The following is a 19,803-nucleotide window of genomic DNA, read 5'->3' as shown; positions in this document are numbered from 1 at the left end:
GCATGGGACAAGGGTGGTGAGGGCAAGGGCTGGGGTCTTTATAAGGAGGGTGAAAGCTCTGTCCCGTGGGCAAGCAGGTGACAGGGTTTGGATTTGAGGTTGAGAAAGATCCCAATCCTGACCAGAGACAGGGACACTGCGGCAGCCAAGGCCTACCCCTGAAGCCTCCCCTGGGCCTGGAGCCCTCTCACCCCCTCACCAGATCATGGCAGCCACCGTTGCCTGCCCGGCAGGGGTCAATGGGACTGCACACGTAGCCATCCCCCGCGAATCCCAGCTTGCAGGTGCACTGGCTCTGGAGAGGTTGGGGAGCAGAGAGCCTCATCTCACCAGAAGCATGAAACCCTTTCCTCCTCCACAGTTCAGCTCCCGATGGGTACTCTCCCCTGGGGTGGTCTGCTCAGACACCAGAGGAGCTTTTCCCAGGCCCACCCATGGAGGTCCATGTTCCAGATGCAGAGATTGAGGCCCTGAGGAGTGACTGGCTCTCAGGAAGAGCCTGAGGAAGTGATGGCATTGGCAAGGGGGCATCCAGGAGCCTCGGGGCCTCTTTGCTCTCAGGCCTGGGCCCAGCCAGGCTGTTGAGGTCTGCAGTGTGTGATGAGTGGGCAGGTTTTGCCAAGACCAGCCCCAGGGATGGCCGCTTGGATTCCCCCTCCAACCCCGCCACTCTGCTTGGGTGCTCAGATCCTTCCCGCTAAATGCCAGTGTCCTTGGGCTTGTCCACACCTCAGGTGAGTGACTAGTGAGACTCCCCGGATCTCAGTTGCCCTTCTTTGCACGATGGGGGCATCTACAACTGCTTATTCCGCCCTCAGTTCTGAACTTTAAAGCTCCTGATGGAGTTCGCAGCTCCAGCTCTCAGGCCCATCTGAGCGTCACTGCTGAGGTCCCACGGCTTGTGGTCCAGGCCATCATGGGGCAGGAGGACAGGGAGCCCCATGGATCCCTGCATAAGCCTGGGCCGCACAGAGGCTGACCCTGAAGCAGCCAGGCCTGGCCTCCCAACTTGCATATTAGATTCTTTAATGCCAGCCAGTCCTCGGGCTCACCAGGCCTGATGTGCTTCACGTGGAAGGTTCCAGGTTCTAAGATCCTGTGACTGGAGTCTGAGACTCCAAAATTCCAAGAGCTGGATTTCCATGAGTCTAAAAATTTGGGGATGTCACTCTCCTTGGGCAGGTGTCTCTTCTTGCTTTGCTCAATACTGAATTCCTAAATCTAGAACAGCAACTAGCATGTAACAAGTGCCTGGTGACATGTGGGAAACCAGTGAGTGGGTGAGTGAGCTAACTGTCAGAAGGCAATGGCCCCAGTGGCCCGTAAGAGCAGAGAACTCATTGATTCTCGGTTATGGGAGTTCTCATCCCTGAGACACAGGAGTCACAGTCTTCTGACTTGGAAAACACTGGCACTCGAACACGCCTTCCTTTAAAACTACTGCAACCTTCGCATTGCTTCCAGCACCCGTCCACTGCTTCCAGATTGTACGACTCAACATTTCAGAATTGGATTCTCATTTGTGTCTGAGGTTTGAGACCCTGAGCTTGAGTTCTTAGACATTGCTAGAGTCAGATGGGCTAGGGGGAAGAGTTCCCCCCAGGATGGAGACCCCCACCCTGCTCTCTCAAGGCCGGTCGAGCCTCACCTGCCCGGGTCCCACATAGCTGCAGAGGGCGTCAGCGTGGCAGCCGCCTCGTACATCCAGCTCACACTCATCGATGGCCACGCAGACACGACCGTCCCCACTCCAGCCCTTGTGGCACGTGCAGTGGTGGGTGCCTGGGGCCCCAGGGACACACTCAGCCTGTGAGAGCCACAGATAAATGACTCAGGGCTGCAGGGCGGCAGGCTGAGGGCAAGGGAGTCCCACCTCGAGCCCGTGGGTCAGGACTTCAAGGAAGGGGCCAGACTCACATTCTCCGAGCATCCGCCACGGTCTGGGCGAGAGCAGGGGTTGCTGGGTGTGCAGGAGAAGCCGTCACCCTCAAAGCCATCGAGACAGAGACACCTGGGGGTGGGGGGTGGTGAATGAGGAGCCTCCAGTAAGCCTCTGGAAGCTGTGAGCAAACTGACAAGTGCAGTCACAGACGCAGCAGAGAGGAAGCGCACGTCCTCACCTGGCAACATCCCCCTGGTTAACGCAGCGGGCATGCAGGTGGCACTGCTGGGCCTGTTCTGTGGGCCCACAGTTCCCTGTGGACTCGTTGCAGAAGCGGCCACTGAAGCCTGGGGCACATGTGCCACGCTGGCACACCCCCCCACTGCCTGGACGGTTGTCACATAGACCGTGGACACAGCCGCAGTCTGCAGGGAGGAGATGGAGCAGGGAAACTGAGGCTGAGGCAGGGCTGGCTGGGAGCCAGGATGCAGTTGGGCAATGCTGGGAATGGGGCAGCCAGAATAGATTTGACTGCAGGGTCAAAATCAGGTCATCCCAGATTCGGGAGGGAGGAAGAAATGAGAGGGGGGCATTCATTGCTTTCAGTCACCCTATTCTAGCTGCCCTGCTCCCAACACCACCATCGGAAAGTTCTTCTGTATGTCTGACCTAAATCCTGCATGCTTTAGGTTAAACTGTGGCTCTCTTCCCGGCATGGATAAAAGAGACATCTACTCTTGTGTTTCCAAAACCTTCTCCATAATCTCTGGACTGAACCCTTCTTCCTGAGGTTCTATTTCCCTTCTTGGGAGTCCCCAGCCCCACTTCCAAGAGACCCTTTTTCTCCCTGGCAGGTGGCCTAGGCCAGGATCACCCACCTTCCCGGCACTGGTCTCCATGCTTGTTTGGGTTGGAGCAGATGTGGCAGGCGATGCCCTTGTAGTCTGGGAAGCAGAGGCAGGCCCCGCTGCCCTGGACCCCATCACTGCACTGTGGGTGGGCAGGAGGCAAGAGCAGTCACGGGGAGGGGATTATCCACATTCTCTTCCCTAACACCCCTTCTCTCCACAGGCTGTGAGCTCCTGCTCCCCCTAGAAGACCTCCTGCTGGAAGAGACCTTCCAAATCACTGATGCTGCCAAAGAACTAGCCCCTAAAAGGCACCTGGCCCTGGAAGCTTCATGGGTGACTTCTGCTTAACCTAGAAACACATAACTCCTGTGTTCCTCCATAGCCAGGTGCTAAAGCAACTGTGATATTACAAAATGGCAAAAATACAACACACACAAAAAAACTATTGACAAATAGCCCTTATGAAAATAGATGTAACAATCTAATTAATTGATTCTAATGAAAGTAAATATAATTTGGTCCAACTTCCACTGCCTCCATGTGAAGAACCCAATACCAGAGAGAGGCAGGCTTTGCTCAGACATACAGCCAGTCACCGGCCAACTCAGAAAGGAGCCCCTATCTCCCCCACCCCTCACTCCAGAGCAGGAGGGGACTCACGTTGCCTTTGCCATAGCAGGGGTTGGAGAAGCCCCCAGGACACTGCACACAGTCAGGCCCAAAAAACCCTTTGCAGCAGCCAGGTTTCTATAAGAGAGAACACATCTGAGGGTCCGTCGGGAGCCATGTCGACCCACTGGCCCAGGTTGCTTCTGTTTCCTGGTGCCATATCTAGAGCAAGGGGGTGGGCGAGGCCCCTCTGTGACACCTTTTCCACCATTAGGATGCAGCACAGCTGAGGATGGCACCCCACCCAGCCCCAGCCTGGGGGCTCCAGAGGAGAAGCAAGTGCCCCGTGCCCAGGCTCACCAGGATGGTCTGGTTGCAGTAGTGGGCGCAGCCCTTCTTCAGGACGTTCAGCCCAGTAGGGTCATGGATGTAGACACACTCCTCAGGGGAGATGTCCTGGGTGGGCCGTACCAGGCTGGTCAGCAGGCAGGGGTCTTGGGCCGGCCCCCTTCACCAGGCAGCCCTGGTCAAGGGTCCTTGGCCCCCTGGGCCTGGCACCTCCCCCGTCAGTGGGGCTGAGCCTCCAGGTCCAGCTGAGCCTCCCAGCCCCACTTCCCCACCCTGACCCAGGGCAGAAACCTCGCGGGGCAGTCAGGAGTCAGCCCTGAGAGCTGGGTCAAGGGATGCTCACCAGCTTCACGCTGTTGGGGGGGCACATGCTGGTGTTCAGGGCTTGGCAGTCCACACAGGAGCCCTGGGCAGGGTAGGGGGAGGAAGGGAGAAGGGTTAGTCATGGTTTATTTATTTAGCAAACCCTAAGAAAGAGGCACTCAGCCAAGGCCTGAGGTATGAGAAGAGTCACCACAGGAGGGCCAGAGGATGGTGTTCCAGGCGGAGGGAAGAGCAAGGGCAAAGGCCCTGGAGCAGGAGAGCTCAGTGTGAGGGCATCACAGGTCTGGGCAGGGAGGCTGGGAACAGGGCTGTAGATGCGTGAGTGACGGCAAAGGGACCATCAGGAGGACTGCTGAGGGCTGGGTGTGGGGCGTCCAGGTGAAACTGGGGCCTGCGCCCGAGCCCCAGAGCCACCCACTCATTTGAGGAGAACTAGAAAATGGCACCTCTCCCTGGGAAGATGACCCCAACACAAGCAGCGCTGGGGTCCCGTGCGCTTACCGCCACGACCTTGTGCTGCTCTTCGTTGCAGAGCTTGGGCAGGATGGGCAGGATGGTCGGGGGCAGCAGGATGCCCTCCAGCATGTGGATGACGCCGTTGGCAGCCAGCACATCCACTCTCCGTAGGGGGACCCCCTCAGGTCCCAGCAGGATGCGCCCCTGCGGCGGAGCCCAGCGTGCACCCTTGGCCCAGTCCCCGCCCCTGCACTCGGCACACTGTCAGAGGCCCAGCCTGCCAGCCACCTCTTCACCCGCTCCCTGGCAACATCTCTTGCTCTGGCAGAACCGCTCCAGCCTCTGCACCCTGACCCACGTGGTTTCTGCCACATGGAGCCCCCTCCCCCTGCCCATGTGCTCACCCTCCTCCTCTTCGGAGCCCTCCCAGCTTGTTGGGCCCCAGGAGAGGGATTTGATCTGTGCCTGTTCCCATATGACCCCCCACCAGGGCATGCCCACTGCAGGGCTCGGAGCACGAAGCCAGGTCTGAAAGAGGCTTGACACCTGGCTGGTCATCACCAGCCCCTCCACCAGTCCATCCCTGGTGCTCATGGAGCTCACCTCCTCCGAGATATTCACAGCCAGGACCTGGTTTGCCATGGTGAGGACCCGGCCCTTGGAGATGAGCTTCTCAACAGTCAGCTAGGGTGGAGGAGAGAGTGGCCTTAGGCCGGGCACTAGCCAACCTTGGGGCCACACCCAGTCCTGCCCAGGTGACTCGCAGCTACCACCTTGGTCCCCAGGCTCTCCTCTGTCCTGTAGAGTCCAGATGGGTGGGGAGAGGAGAAGGGGCCCCCCAGAAGACTGGAATCTGCAGACAAACCCTCTGACAGCCCATTGGCAGGTGTAAGCCAGCCACCCTCCCAGAGGATCTCTCACCTGGCCGTGGCTATAGACATGGTACCTCACCAGCTCCTGCAGTTTGGAGAGACCCTGGCAGGAGAGAGAGGGATTGGCTGCTAGAGGCTCTGAGCCTGTATCCCTGGCCCCTTCTCCCGGACAAGCTTACCGCTGTGAAGAGGTAGACCAGGCGGCCGTCCCGCAAGCCATCCACTGCCTCATTGCTGGGGGCAAAGACTGTGAAGGGCCCAGGGCCATCCAGGAAGGAGGGCAGCCCACAGTTCTGTGGCGGTGAGAAGGAGGCTCAGGGGGTTCCGTGGCCAACTCTTACCTCTAAGTCCTGCCTGGGCCCTGCTGCCCTTGGTCTGCAGGGAACACCCACCAAAAGTAAGTGGGTGACATTGGCAATGGGTTCATGCTACCACAGAGCCTCAGGATTCTGATGGGCAGGTTCTAGGATGGGGGTGTGGGCAAAGGCCCGTCCTACTCCAGAAGCCCAGATCACTGTGGGGCAGATTCTGGGTAATGAGGGGTCCTGGCCCAAAAGATCAGATGTGCTAGGACCTTTCGCCCAGACTCACCTCCAGGATGGTTTCAAACCGGGTGAAGGCCTCAGTGGAGGCAAGGATCTGGCCGATGGTCCTCTGTAGGAAGGGATGAGCATGAGGGCCCCAGAGGGGAAGGAGCTCTGCTCCAGCCCTGCCCAGAACTGCCCTGTCCCCCTCTCCGAACTCAGTGCGGGTCAGAGGCCACGCAGGGGCACAGGGCAGGGGGAGGGGAAGGCACTAGCTTACCTTGGGGTCCTCAGGGAGCTCTGGTGGGGGCTGCCACCGCAGGGCAGTGACCACGTGGAAGATGCCATTGGCTGCTGGGTAGTTGGCCTTGTGGATGGTGAATGTCTGCTGGGGCTGGTCTTTGTACTTGTAGGTGTATTTCTGCTGAGACATGAGACCTCTGGCTCAGACTCCAAACACCCACCCCTTGTCCTGAGGCTCTGTCCCACCTCCACACCTTTTCCCGGGCTGTGTTTCCCAACTATGACTCCTCTGGTCCCCAGGCTGAAGTCCCTGCTTACCCTGAAGCGGCTGAAAGTGACGGTGATCTCCTGTCCAGCCAGCGTCCACCACCTGCGTGTAGGCTGGGTCCCTGACTCCTCCAGCATGTGCTGCCCTGCGATGATGTGCTGTCTGCAGAGCTGCTGGGCAAGGGATGCCTGTGGGCACAAGGGGACAGGGGTGCCGAGTGGGCCCAGGGCAGGCAGTCCTCTTCAGGGACCGTTGCCCAAGCAACGGAGGGGACAGGAGGCCTCCCAGGCCTCAGTCCCCTCGAGTGTGCACTGGGGACACTCTCACGGCCCTGAAGTCTAGGGCAGGGTCCAGGGAGGAGGCCCACTCCTCGACAGGCAGGGGCTCACGTTCATGGTCCTGGAGGATATGGACGGTGCCAGCACAGTGAATGGGCCCGACGTGCTGAGGATCTCCCGGCAGCCCTGGTCTGGGGGCAGGAGAGGGTGCATCAGAATGGGTCTGGGAGGCCCTCAGCCATCAGTCCTGGGTTTTGGAGAGTTGAGGTGGGGGAGCGTTGGGTCTAGATCTAGGGTAAGTAGGGACATCAGGATCTGGGGGGGTAGCTCCCACCTCCATCATGCACCCCACCACAGCCCATTCTCTGCTTCCACAGCTCTTGGGCAGAGAAATAAGGCATCTCTGGAGAGTCTGCCAAGGATGCTGGGTGTGAGGGGCGGGGTCTCAGGCGAGTGGCGGGGGTCACACACCCAGCATGGCAAAGGCGACTCTCAGCCGCATTAACGTCATGCTCGTCTGGCTGGCCTTCTGCACCTCGTGAAGCAGGTGGCCGTAGCAGGCACGCCCATCTCCCACCTCGCCCTCCTTGCACACACAGCTGGGGGCATGGGTAGAACTGGTCAGGGCGGGGGCGTGGCCAGGTCCCCCTTCTGGCCCTCACCCACCATCCCCACAGGGCCCTTGAAGTGCACACAGGCACAAACTTGCCCCTGCCAAGTCCACTCTCTCTGCTCTGCCCCTGGTGCCCAGCCCAAGGCACCTGTGCTCACCTGGTCTTTCCATCAGGGGTCACCTGGCAGGTGGCTGACCGGTCACAGGAGTAGGGGAAGCAGTAGGCGAAGCAGCCCGCGGAGGCATTGTGGTTGGTGCTGACCAGGCCTGGCTTACATGAGCAGATGGCCTGGCCCACCCGGGAGGGGAGGGAGGACGACACCACGTCCGTGAGAACCGTGGCGTCTGCCACACCCACAGAGCTCTGCTGGGTCCTCACAGCCACCCGCCCAGAAGCGGGCTGTCATTCTCTTCCCATTTAACAAATGGGGCAGCTTAGGCTGCTAGGAGGCCCGCGACTGTCCCACAGCCCATGCGAGCTGGGGGACTGCGGGGCAGGCCCAGCCCAGGGCCCCAGCTCACCTGTCCTGGCCTCTTGTACAGACATAAGGTGGAGTTGCTGGGGCAGCCGCCGTTGTTGGTGGTGCATGGGTCCTGGGGCAGACACACCGTTCCGTCCCCATGGTAGTTCTCAGGGCAGCGACACTGTGCCTGCCCCCTGGGGCTCACGGAGCACTGGGCAACTGGGGAGCAGGGCGACGGCTGGCAGGGGTCAGGGGCTGCCGGGGCAGTGGTAAGAGCCCAAGTGAGACGAGCACCCAGGAGGCCCATCTCCTCCACAGCCTCTATCCAGGTTGGCCCAGGGATGGGGTGAACAGGCTGATCTAGACCTTGGGGACAGGCCCTATTTCCCTCCCTCAGGGACAGTTCCCCCTCCCTGTAAAAGGCCAGATCGTACTTGCTGGTTTAAAAGGATGCTCACCCTGAGCTGGGGCTCCTGGCCTCTAGATCCCAGACTTACCTAGGCATTCGCCGCCCTGCTGGGTGTGGCCAGGCAGGCAGCTGCAGGTAGGGGCCTCTGCAGAGCACTGGGAGTTCTGAGGACAGTTCAGGGCCTGGCAGACGGGGAGCTCTGAGTAGAGAAAGGAGAGTATCACAGCAGCTCAAAGTCCCAGGTTGGGAAGGAACACAGGAGCGAAGATGCTCTGCCTAATTTGCTGTGTGACCCTGGCCAGGGCCCCATCCTCTCTGGGCCTCTGGGCAGTTAAGGTTTCAGATGACACCCCCTCCCCCGAGGGAGGCTGCAGGCGAGGTCCTGCTGAGGCTCAGGCCCCATCCTTCACCCTGTCAGCCTTTCCTGCTCTGGCCACTAAAGACTGGCTACCCCAGCAGCTGCTCACCTTGGTCACAGTGGGGTCCAGTGAATCCAGCAAAGCACAGGCAGCTTCCATCCCCGAGTGGCCCATGGCGGCACACGCCATGCACACAGCTGCAGACTGGGAGGGACACGCAGGGACAGGTGGGACCCCAGCCTCAGCCAGGGGCACACAGGGACGTCGAGTCCCTGCCCTCTGCATCTCCAGAACTCAGCTCCAGCAGGCACAACCTCAAGAATACAGAATTGTGGTGCAGGACCAGAGGAGTGGTGGGAGCCCAGGGCAGGCACCTGGGCTAGCCAGAAGGTTCAAGGAAGGCTTCCTGGAGGAGGCCTCCAAGAACAACATGTGCAGGGGTTAGAGATGTGATAAAGCAAAGCTCATGTCCCTAGAAGGGATGTGTGAGGCTGAGCGGCTGGGACGGAGTCTGGTAGGGGCTGGCTGTAGACTAGGTCCCCACTGGCCCCCAAGTGGACATCGGCCCCGCCTTCCTGCCTGGCCAGCGCTCACCTGACTGGCAGGCAGGACCGAACCGGTTGGGGTCTCTACACTCCTGGCAGGCTGAGCCGCTGAAGTTTTCCTGGCAGAGGGATGCACCAAGTCAGTGCAGCCCCTCCACTGCCCCCCACCCCAGCCCCACCGGGCCCTTACCTGGCACACACAGGTCCCGTTCCTGTCTATGCCATCCAGGCAGGTTCCGTGGCTGTTGCATGGGGTCTCGGCACCCCCAGGGCACTCTGTGGACCCCCCCCCGCCTAGAACTCAGCTCTGCCCCAAGAACTCTCAATTTACCTGACCCCAGCAGCTCTGGGCGGCCCCAGACTTGGTCCCTCCCCTGGGGCAGCCAGAGCCAAGAGGCCCAGCTGTCCATTAAATAAGCCAGTTGAAGGGGAATGCAGGCGGGTTGAGGCATGAGGAGCAAGGCTGGGACCCTCCCCCATACCATAGCACTGGGACCCCCAGTAGCCAGGGCAGCAGGCCTTCTGCACCACGTCCTTCGAGCACTCCAGGCTGCAGCCGCTCACAGACAACAAAGAGTCCCCCAGCTGGACCTCATATCTGGGGACCAAGGATGGGGAGGGTGATGGGAGGGGCTCCCCCAGCAGCCTCCAGCCCAGCCTCCCCACACTGGGTTCTGTTGCTCTTGGTCCCCCGACCCCTTCACGCCTGGCCCTGAGCTGAACACAGGGCCTGATCCATAGTAGATGCTCAATAAACAGCACTTGCCCTGCATTCTTACTCCTTCCTCCCTGCCTATCTCTGTCCTACTGGAGGGGCCAACAGACATGTGGATGAGTGAGTCCCTGCCCTCACTCCCCAGGCCTGCCAGGCCCTCCTGGTCCCCTGCCATCCCACGGGATACCCCTGGAAGCAAGCAAGGGTGGAGTGGGGGTCTGCACCGGCAGTCCTGTGAGATCTTCTCTGGGAACTCCCGAAGCCAGCCCGAGGGACACACCCGCTTCTTGATGGCAGGGCACGGGGTGCAGGGTATGTGAGTGACAAACTTGGTCTTCATGTCGCAGCGTCTGGACTGTACCTGGGCATGGGAAAGGTTTGGAGTGAGGGACCTGAACCCTGCACACAGCCCTGACCCTTGATTGCAGCGAGGCCTAGCACCCCTCTCCAGGCCCTGGTTTCCCATCTTTTCACTGGGGAGGCAGTGAGAACAGGGAAGGCCCTGAGTCTGGGGGAAACCGGCCTGGCACAGGCTGTCCCTGCCACAGTGTGTGTCTATGTCCACAGCCACACACCTCTGCCCGGGGGCCTGGAGGCACGCCCAGAAGCCTCAGAGTCTCTGCCTTCTGACACAAAGAGCATCTGGCCCTCTTGTTCCACCCTGGGTGACTCAAAGGAGGAAACTGAACCCCAGGAGGGTGGCCCTCGCCTGTAGCCACCCAGGGACTTGAACCTAGGCTCTCAACCTAGTGCTCATTCCCCCCTTTCATTTAAACATAAACACTAAATGACAGGCTGACACTGTTGGGGAGGAGAACACGGCGACGCCATCCTCCATCCCCTGGGCATAGGCAGGATGAGAGCTTCAGCCATGCGCCATGGGGCTGGCCCTCCAGCTGTCACTCTGCTCTGAGCACGTCCCCACCTCACTCCCAAATGACCCCCTCGGCCAGCCCAGGGCCCTCTCTGGTGCCCCGCGGTCAGAGACCCAGCAGCCAGCCCCATGCCCGAGGCTGGCCCGTGTGAGCAGGCGTGTGGGAGGGGGTCTGAGTCTGGGCCAAGCAGTCACATTCCCTGAGCCCTGGTCCAGGCCTGGCCCACAGCCCCACACGCCAGCCGGGACCCAGGGGTCCACTGCCCATCACTGGATGGGCAGTGCTGGGAGTGAGAGAGCTGAGAAGACCCAGGCTGGAGGCCCAGGTGGCTTCCTGGGGAGGTGACAATTGAGTTGGGACCTGAAGGATGCATGAAAATTGGTCAGGGTCACTGCTCCTGACAGAGCGGACAGGAGAGACAAAAGTCACGAAGTGGGAAAAAGCAAACGGCCATGTGTGATGAGGCAGAGACACGCAGAGACAGGCAGAGAGGCTGGAGAGGGGCTGGGGCCAGGCCAGGCCAGGCCAGTGAGGGGAGGCAGAGTCCGGAGCAGACCCAGGACTCGTTTATGTTTTAAATGGGCCCTCTGGCTGCTGCATGGAGAACAGAGGTGGGGGCAGCAGAAGAGATGGTCACCTGAGAGCCAAGAAAGCCCTGGGCCTGCAGTCCACTCGCTGGCCTGTCACAGCTCCCCCAAGTCTACCATCAATGGGGCTACCATTACGGCAACAAAGTCCCAATAACCTACAGCACTGGCCCTGGAGGAATGGAAGCTAAACTCTTGGTTGTCAGTGGGAGAAAAGACCACAGCAAGGTGCATTTTGATGAGGAGAGCTTTCAGGGGCTTGGGGCATGGCCTGGAGAAGCTGAGAAGTTCTCATCTTAAAAAGTGCTGAACACACTGTGCTCCAAAAGGGAGTAAACCCAGAACATCTCTTTCCTAGAACACATCACAGATGTGTGGCTCTCAAAGCCAGAGAAAAGGAGAAATAGTGCCTCAATACTTTCTGGTGTACATGAAGGTCCCAGGGCCTCTCCCAGCTGCTGTGATTTGGCCTTTTCCGCTCCTGCCTCTGTGGTCTGCAAAGAGGGAAGTTGCTGCGGGTGGCCTCAGCCCGAGCTGTGGGGCTGGATGTTGTGGTCTCATTCCCCACCCTGAGGCTCGGTCTTTGCTGAGCCAGGGAGCAACTAGGAAGTTGGGTAATTTCAGGGCCAGGCAGCTGCTGGCTCAGGGCAAAGGCTCTGCAGGTGATGGGCTCCCCTGAGGGCCACCTGGCCAGCCAGACACAGCTGCCAGCGTCAGCGCCAATGGCCCGGGGACCAGTTCTCAGAGCAGCCCTGGATAAGGGCTCAGGGGCAGTGAGAGAGCACTATCCTCACTCTTGGGCAGAGGGGGCGGTCCTGTCAAGTGGGGGGTGAGTCACCAGCACGGGAGGAAGCTGGAGCCTTGTGGCTGGTGGTGGGGTGGACACTCATTCACGAGATGTTGCATCTGTAAATGTATGATGGATGGATAAACCAGTGGACAAGTCACACTTCTCTCTGGGATCTCACCAAAAGTGGGCATTCAGGCCCCCTCTGCCTGGTGGCCTGGAACGAGCACCAGCCCCAGCCGACAATCTCGCCACTGGTCCCGCTGGGTGGAGTGAGGCTGGATTCCAGCCGAGTGCTGAATCAGATTCCCTTCTTCCCTAGGGCACCTCGGGACCCGTCTGAGCCAGGCGGGTGCTGCTCCCCTCCCTGTCCTAATCCAGAACTGATTTTGCAATGTCTGCATCCCATAGAGACACTGCTGGGGAAGTTGAGGAGACATGAGGCGTTAGACTGTTGTGAGAAGGTGGAAGAAATTCCACCGAGCTGGGGCCCAGGGCCCAGAACCCAAACTCCCTCAGATGGGAAGGGACCTCCCAAACTACTTCCCCTTGCCCAAGATCAATGCCCCTCTCCCTTCAAACCCCAGCTTGAGACCACAGGCTTCACTTGCACCAGCATACACCTAGCAGAGGAGGCACCTGGTGAAAGACTTGAATAGACAGGTGCTAAGCCCCCTCCTCCAGGAAGCCTTCTCTGCCTCTACTGCCTGAACCTTCCTGTGTTTGAGTTCTGCTCCTCACTAGCTGTGTGACCCAGAAGTCGTCCCTTCCGCTCAGAGCCTCGGTTTCCTAATGTTTACAGTGGATCTCGTGCTACACAAGGTGCCGGTAGTGCTGAGGGACTGAGGGCGCGTGAGAGGCCAGCGTTGCTGCGTCCCTGACAAGAATCCCCAGGGCCCTCTTCCCCACCCAGGATGTCTAAGCCCGAGCCCCAGCCCCAGAAGGCAGACTTAGAGGTGGTCTGTGACAAGGAAAAACTCCCAGCCTGAGGCCCCTCATTGACCCCTGTCACAAGAACATGAGGAGGTGGCCTTCGAAATTCCCTTGCATTGTACACATGGGGAAACTGAGGAAGGGAGGGAGCAGGAACCACATGCAGGGCTCAGCACAGCCTGAAACCCTTGGCTCTTCCACCATCACTGTCACTTTTTCAGCCTCAGATCTGCCCGTCCTCAACCCTGACTTGGCCCTGAAGCTGGTGAGGCCCCTCACCAGACCACAAGGCAGATGAGAGCGAGTCCCAAGGTGGCACAGGGCCTGGGTTCCTGTCCTGGCTCTGCCCGGCAGTGGGATCCTGGGCAAGTCCTTTTCCTCTCGGGACCTCAGTCTGCCTGTTAGTGATTTGAGGACACTAGCAGCTGCCCCAAGAGAACTTGGCCTCACAGGAGAGGGTCCTTCACCTGGAGGCAGGCCCCAGCCAGGTGACTCTGTCTCCATGCCTAGGGTGGGAGGCTCTTACAGAAACTCCAGTTGGGACAATGTCCCTACTACGGGGGCTTCGGTGGATCTGCAGACAGGCATCCCAAAGGGGGCTTGTGCATGTGGACCTGACAGCCACACACTGGGACCATCGGCTCCTCCCTCATGGCCGGATGGGAAACCGCAGATGGCGGTCTGGAGCGTGGCTCTGGAGTTGGACCAACCTGTCTCTATCATCCTTGGGTTTTGGCTTCCTCAAGCGGAGAACAGGGCCCACTGCTCAGGGGCTGGGATGACTTGAGGGGATGATGCCGGGTGTGCCCAGGGCGCAGCTCTTAGGCTTGAGGGTGTTATTGTTGCCTGCTGTTTGCCCAGAGGGACTCGGGGTGAGTAGACCTCATTCTGCCTCTGGGCGCACACACATACACACACACCCAGCACGCCTACGCATGGTCCACGTGAGCCTCTCAGTTTGTCAGCCCTGCGAGGGTTGGGGGTGATCACATCTCCCATCCCCAAGCCAGGGCCACAGAGACACCGGGCCTCAGTCTGGGCAGGGGGATGGGCCCGGCTCCGTATACCCCACCCTCAGGCTGGGGAGACCTGGGACGGCTGCCCACACCTCCCGGCTGGCTAGCCGGACACAGAGGAGGGCAGGCTGACACATCCCTGCCACCCCAAGCAGCGAGACACAGACCTCAGCCTGGGGAGGTGGGCACAAGAGCCCAGCCCTCTGTCCAGCTCAGAGAAGGTCAGAGAAGGTCAGACAAGAACCAGCTGCCCTGTGTGTCCTCAGCCCCGTGCCTGATCCGTGAGCACTCCCTCCCTGCTCCTACCACTGGCTGGGAGGGCCTGGATATCACGTCCCCCGCGACCGGCTCACACTCACCTTCTGCCCCCCGATGAAGCTGGAGCCTGCCAGGCAGAGGGCCAGGAGGCAGAGCAGGAGGTGGTCCCAGGGCCCTGCCATGGCTGGTGGTGGCTGGCGGGCACGCTGTCCAGGACAGAACTGGGGCAGCCGGCGTGGAGAACGAGCTCTAGGAGGCAGGCACAGGGCGGGCGGGCAGGACAGGGCGGGCGGGCGGGCGCTTTAAAAGCAGCCGGGAGGCCCCGCCAGCTCACCCCCACAGGAACCCGCCAGGATTTCCTCCTGCGTATCAGCAGCCTGCAGGCGGAAGGGAAGGTGCTGGCCACTGACCCCTGCATGGACGCCTGGGCCCAGCTTGGGGCTTCCTGGCCCGGGACCCTCCTCCTGGCGTCAGCCTCCAAGCCCACCATTAGCCACAAGCCTTGGGTGTTTCAGAGGTTGTGAAGCACATTCAGGAGCAGATGCAAACAACTCCCCACCCCAAGTACCTGCAAGCCCAGCATGTTTCGTTCAGAAGCTCTGGGGGGTTCTGGTGCTTGGGGGAGAGGGCAGCCTCTGAATCAGGTCCGTCTGCCTCTACCTTTCCAGCTGCTGAGGGCACGTGCAGGCCTCCGACTCCCTGTTAAGTGGACAGTCATCAGGCTCCCCCTCACCTGCCCTGCTCGGCCTCCACCGCCCAGGATCCCCATCCCCCATGTGTCCTTGCGCCGCCCTTCTCGCCCGGAGGGGCCTCCCTGCTGCCAGTAGCCCTCCCTTCCCAATCCGTTCTCCACTCAGCCCTGAGGCTTGCCCCCTGTGCCCCGGACCCCTCTCCACACCAGGCCGGCCTCTCTGACCTGGTTGCCTGCTCTCCACACCCCCCACTCTGTTCCACCACAGGCTTTTCTACTCCATGACCACAGAGCGAGCTCCCTGGGCGCTGCCGTTAGCCCAGATCCTCACAGGACTCACAAGGTCCAGCCTCAGGTCAAAGGTCTCCAGCCTTCACCTCCTCGTAGCACTGGCCACCAGCTGACACTAGTTTGTTTATTTTCTGTCCCCCGCTGGAATGTCAGCTATGGGAGCGCAGGGAAGGGGTCGGGCCGGTTCACGCATGGATGCTCCCTTCAGATTTGTGGGCTGAATGAATGCAGGCACTTTTACTATCCTGTTACTGGTGCGGAAATGGACGCTCAAAGGGGCTAGAGAATTTGTCTAAGATCACTCAGCTAACCAGTGTGAAGATCCAGCTCCAGGTCTGCTGCCTGCGGGGCACCCTTCCCCCCACTACATTGCACGGTCTCCCCCCATTAGGTCCTGTCCTCACGGACCCAGGCTGGGGTCAGCTGTTAACTGTTGGGCTGTGGGACCTGGGAACAGCAGTCCAGGTGGTGAGGCCTATGTGTGGTGGACCCTGCCTCTGGTCTATAAGTCCCCATTTATGTATGACATAACAGATGGAGACAGGCAGGTGGCCATCTGTACGGGCCTCTGATAAAGGTCTGGTCGGGGGCTGCCCCTCCCCCATCAGCTGAGGGGCCACGGGGCGGGTCTTTGCGAGCCGGCTGGGGGGAGGTGAATGCGGAGACCCCCCCCCCCCTTGGTGGCTCCTCCCATCCACCACAGCCTTCCTGATGGTGATGGGTCCTCCAGGCGAGGATCCCCACTCTGCTGGCACGAAGGGAAAAATGAGGAGAAGCAGGCCTGGGAACCCGGCTGGCCCCTCCCCCATCCCCAATACCACCGGGCGGAAACGGTCCTGCAGCCTTAGGGCCGAAGGCTCCTGACTGGCCAGGATGAGAGAAAGTAAGTGGGCCTCAGGGGCCCTGCTATGGGGTAGAAATGGGTTGAGGAGGGACTGGGCACAGGGGCTGGCTCCCAAAGAAATCCCACGTCCTACCTCAGCAGAGCTCCCTGAAGCAACCATCTCTCAGGACATGAACCCAGACACGGACGGCACAGAGCCCTCCTCCCCACTATCCACCGCTGGGGCCACCTCCCCTGCAGGCCATGCTGGTGAGACCCCTAGACCCCACAGAGTAAGCCATCCCAGACTCCAGGCCTAACCCTCACAACAGGTCGGGTGTGACATTCCTGATCTGAGGGTAGCAGGGCAGCAGCTGGTGTGCCAGGGGCACCTGAGGAGCTTCATTCCTCTCATTTGCCCTGAGGCTCCTGACTTAGCCACAGCCCAGCACGGTCCTGTCCAAAGATCGCCTCACACCTCCCCTGTCCCAGGCTCCACAGACACCCATCCAGCATCTGGCCCCGGGAGAGCAGCTCCCTTTGCCCTTCACAGGCTCCTCCCCTCTTCCTTTCCCCCAAAACCTTCTTGTGTCTCTAGGCACCCTCTCCCCCTCAGGCCAACCACACCCTGGACCAATGCCCTGCTGGGACCCCAGTGGCCCTTGAAATAAAAGACCCAGACTGTGTCAAACTTGGCTTTACTGGATTAGAGAAAATAGGCAACAGGAATCACACTTGGTGCTGGCAGCTCTAGGTCCCCTGCTCCCAGCCCTCTCAGTCCCAAGGCCTGGGGGACTCCTGCCCCCATAGGGCTCTCCCACTTGTCTGGACCAGGAGAGGCCTCCCCTTTGGAAAACTGCATGGGGCGGGAGCTTTCAATGTGCATTTCGCTGCCAGCTTCATAAATAGCAGCAAGTGCCCACAATGACAGCAACAGCAACAAGACTGGACTTAACATCTCGGGAAAGGACGCGTAAAAGAGTAAACCAGACCCACGGCGCCACATGTTAACAACGGTCCCACGAAAGAAGACACGAAACTGGTGTGCCTGGCCACGCGGCACCAGGGGCAGGCAGCAGATCCGCGGGAGGCTGAGAACCAACTGAACACACATGTTCACATTCTCTGGGAGGACAATCAAACAAAGGTACCGAAAGAGAAGAGAAAACATTTTAAAAAAGCAAAGAAAGCCTGCTTCCCGGCCCTGAGTGGACACCAAGCCAGACACGGCGGGTGGCGAGGGCCAGCTACAACCCGGGCTAGCCAGTGAGCTCCACGGGCAGCTCCCGGCCACAAAGGGCCTCCCACTGGCGGGCCAACAGCGAGATGAGCTTCTCTCGGCTCTCAGCGCTGGGGACAAACACCTGCCACTGGACCTCACGGCCCTGGCCGCCTCTAGCCGGGCCACCTGGCACCTCCCCAAAGTGGTCCAGGGTGACACTGCCCATGAGGTCGTGGCCCTGCACATCGTCAAAGACCAGGGTGAGGGCCTGTGGGTATGTCTGGTAGCCCATGAGCACGCGGTCCAGGTCCCGGATGCGGCGGCCGTCGTCCAGCCGGTACCGGTCCCTCTGTGGCGGCTCTTTGGCGAACTCGGGCAGCGGGTAGTGGACGAAGTCCTCGTCCAGGAGGAAGATCTCGGCGCTGGTGAGCAGGAGCGTTTTGGGGCGCAACATGCCCCTGCAGCGCCCAGACAGTGGTGTGCCCACCTGGAAGGCCTGCACGTACAGCAGGATGCTGAGGGACGGCGCCTTCTCTGGGTCAGCCACCTTCTGGGCCACAGTGAATGTCAGGTCCCCGACCTCCTCCTCACTGGGGTAGGTGAACTTGACACGGCTTGAGTGGATCAGCTCATAGTTCTCCATCTTCCCTGCAGAGAGAGACGCCACCGGGGCTGCAGTCTGGAACTGGCCTGTGGTGGGTCACCAGCAGCCCCAAGCCACCCAGAGACATCAGCATGAGTCACGTGTCTGTCAGAAGTGGGAGAGAGCGCTCCAAGCCCCCACTCTCAGACCAGCAGCTCAGAGAAGAACAGACACTGAGATGCTGAACGGTTGTGGATTTGCCGGGCCAGAGACTCTGCCATGGAAAAGCCACAGAAAACCGTAGCTGACTATACAGGAAAAGAGAGAGAGAGAGAGAGAGAGAGAGAAAAGAGAGCTAGAAGCAGAGAGGGTGCTGCGGCACAGAGAGGTTGCTCCGGGGCCTGCTGCAGCCCTTGGGGTTGGCGAGGAGACCCGAGCTGGGTGGGGATACCTGTGGTCTTGTTTCCAAACTCAGAGTAGAAGTCTTTGTCGACAGGCTCAGGTGAGGGCGTGCGTTCCAGCAAGGAGAGCACGGCCATGAGGTGCTGGAGGAAGCAGTGTGTCAGGTAGCTGTCCCGTGTCAAGCATGTAACCACCTGCGCCGGAGAGGAGCCTGCGGGAGGAGGGGCCGGGCACGGTTGCAGGCCGCTACTCCCCCCAGCCCCACCCCCACCCCTGGAGCCATCTCTAGTCTCTAGCAGGTCAGCCTGGACCTGAGGACCACAAAGCCAGGGCCAGGAGGACCCACTTGAGGAAGCATCACGGGGCCTGGGGAGACGGCCATTTCTCAGGCCGGAAGGGCTGTTAACATTTTTCTGGAAGGGGATACAGAGGCATTAGGGAAAGAGCTTAGCTTTCTCTCTTCAGGAAGTATGAGTCAGAAACATCCTGCCCGTGAGCCCAGGGCCCACTCTGCCCGCCCACCCAGCACTTTGCCGCCTCTGTTCCCAGCCTCTCGCTCCAAGTCCTGCGGGGTGAGTTCTGCCCTCTCAGCAGTTCCTGAAGCTGCTTCCTCCCGCTCCGGTGAACTGGCTTGTGAGCAGATAAACTCTGCCTGCGATAAGGCACCCACATATGAAGGTGGAAGCCCACTGGTGACACTGGCCTTCACCCAAAATAGGACAAAAGCACAGTGACCACTCACCCGTCAGCCGGAAATACTGGTCGAAGAGTCCAACATTGACTACCTGCAGGTCGCTGAGTTTTAAAACAAAGCACTGAGAGATGTGGAAGGGACTGTTGTTGTAGTCGGCGTTTTTCTGATGCCAGAAATCTGTGATAGACAGAAAGGGAGCGAACGTGGTGGCGGCCGTGCTGGGTGAGCACAAGGTTCCCAGGTGTGCAGCTGCCTGGAGCAGGAATGGGCCCCCTTGATGGCCTGGTCCACTGAGGCCTGGCGAGGAGCCCCCGCCACCTCTGAGCACACATGGCCTCGGGGAAACGTGTTCTACAGTCTGAGCCTTGCCTGGTGCGCTGGAGACACCAGGAGCCCTCGGACAGGGCACTGGCTAAGGTGCCCACCAAGGCCCCAAGGGGCAGAGGCTGCCCAACATCCCCCCAGCACGCCTGGGTCCCGGGCACTCACGGGGCCTTACTGGGCGCTTTCACGCCTGGCCTCGCATCCCACGTGACAGCTCCAGGAGGAAAGTGCTGTCATCACCCCCCTTCCTCAGAAAAGAGATTCTCGGCCCAGTGCAGCCAAATCGCTGCTGCCTGACGTGGCACAAGGGCTCTAGAGACAGAACCCCGCCCATCCCCTCAGGCCCCAGTGCCCACCCTGCAGCGGCTCCGAGAAGTAGCGGCGGAGGCCATCGTGCAGCACAAAGTACACGGCCTTGGTGGAGAGCAGCACGCAGGCGGTCACCTCTAGCCCCGGGGTCTGGTAGAACACCACCGACGACCACAGGAGGTGCCGCAGCTCCTCGTTTTCCACCTGGACACAGAGGGGCCGGGTTGGGGCCTGCAGGAGAGCAGGGC

At 60.3% G+C, this 19,803-nt stretch overlaps 1 protein-coding gene across 10 annotated transcripts in view; it reads right to left on the bottom strand.

The window, feature by feature from the left end:
* The window catches only part of LOC309638423 (nischarin), an 87,128-nt gene that overhangs the window by 12,461 nt on the left and 54,864 nt on the right, over positions 1-19,803 (bottom strand). For 7 of the 10 annotated variants that reach the window (XM_082414389.1, XM_082414391.1, XM_082414392.1 and 4 more), the window contains 31 exons: positions 19,603-19,759; positions 18,971-19,099; positions 18,278-18,439; positions 17,731-17,933; positions 14,785-14,915; positions 14,318-14,465; positions 9,985-10,121; positions 9,528-9,643; positions 9,236-9,321; positions 9,095-9,164; positions 8,609-8,704; positions 8,230-8,340; positions 7,791-7,987; positions 7,427-7,557; positions 7,127-7,254; positions 6,767-6,846; positions 6,428-6,565; positions 6,147-6,287; positions 5,934-5,996; positions 5,522-5,635; positions 5,392-5,445; positions 5,074-5,154; positions 4,516-4,674; positions 4,034-4,096; positions 3,703-3,798; positions 3,394-3,480; positions 2,761-2,872; positions 2,121-2,307; positions 1,918-2,011; positions 1,649-1,807; positions 200-295 (listed from right to left, as the gene is read on the bottom strand). In XM_082414389.1, coding sequence (XP_082270515.1) covers positions 200-295; positions 1,649-1,807; positions 1,918-2,011; positions 2,121-2,307; positions 2,761-2,872; positions 3,394-3,480; positions 3,703-3,798; positions 4,034-4,096; positions 4,516-4,674; positions 5,074-5,154; positions 5,392-5,445; positions 5,522-5,635; positions 5,934-5,996; positions 6,147-6,287; positions 6,428-6,565; positions 6,767-6,846; positions 7,127-7,254; positions 7,427-7,557; positions 7,791-7,987; positions 8,230-8,340; positions 8,609-8,704; positions 9,095-9,164; positions 9,236-9,321; positions 9,528-9,643; positions 9,985-10,121; positions 14,318-14,465; positions 14,785-14,915; positions 17,731-17,933; positions 18,278-18,439; positions 18,971-19,099; positions 19,603-19,759 — 3,726 coding nt within the window. Of the gene's footprint in view, positions 1-199; positions 296-1,648; positions 1,808-1,917; positions 2,012-2,120; positions 2,308-2,760; positions 2,873-3,393; positions 3,481-3,702; positions 3,799-4,033; positions 4,097-4,515; positions 4,675-5,073; positions 5,155-5,391; positions 5,446-5,521; positions 5,636-5,933; positions 5,997-6,146; positions 6,288-6,427; positions 6,566-6,766; positions 6,847-7,126; positions 7,255-7,426; positions 7,558-7,790; positions 7,988-8,229; positions 8,341-8,608; positions 8,705-9,094; positions 9,165-9,235; positions 9,322-9,527; positions 9,644-9,984; positions 10,122-14,317; positions 14,466-14,784; positions 14,916-16,703; positions 17,934-18,277; positions 18,440-18,970; positions 19,100-19,602; positions 19,760-19,803 lie in introns of those variants that run through there. The other 3 variants (XM_082414388.1, XM_082414396.1, XM_082414387.1) reach the window with 2 other exon arrangements.

Source organism: Balaenoptera physalus (genome assembly GCF_965194825.1).
Source record: "Balaenoptera physalus genome assembly, chromosome: 11".
NCBI lineage: Eukaryota > Metazoa > Chordata > Mammalia > Artiodactyla > Balaenopteridae > Balaenoptera > Balaenoptera physalus.
The sequence above is the reverse complement of the archived record's forward strand: the minus strand, read 5'-3'. Positions and strand labels throughout refer to the sequence as shown.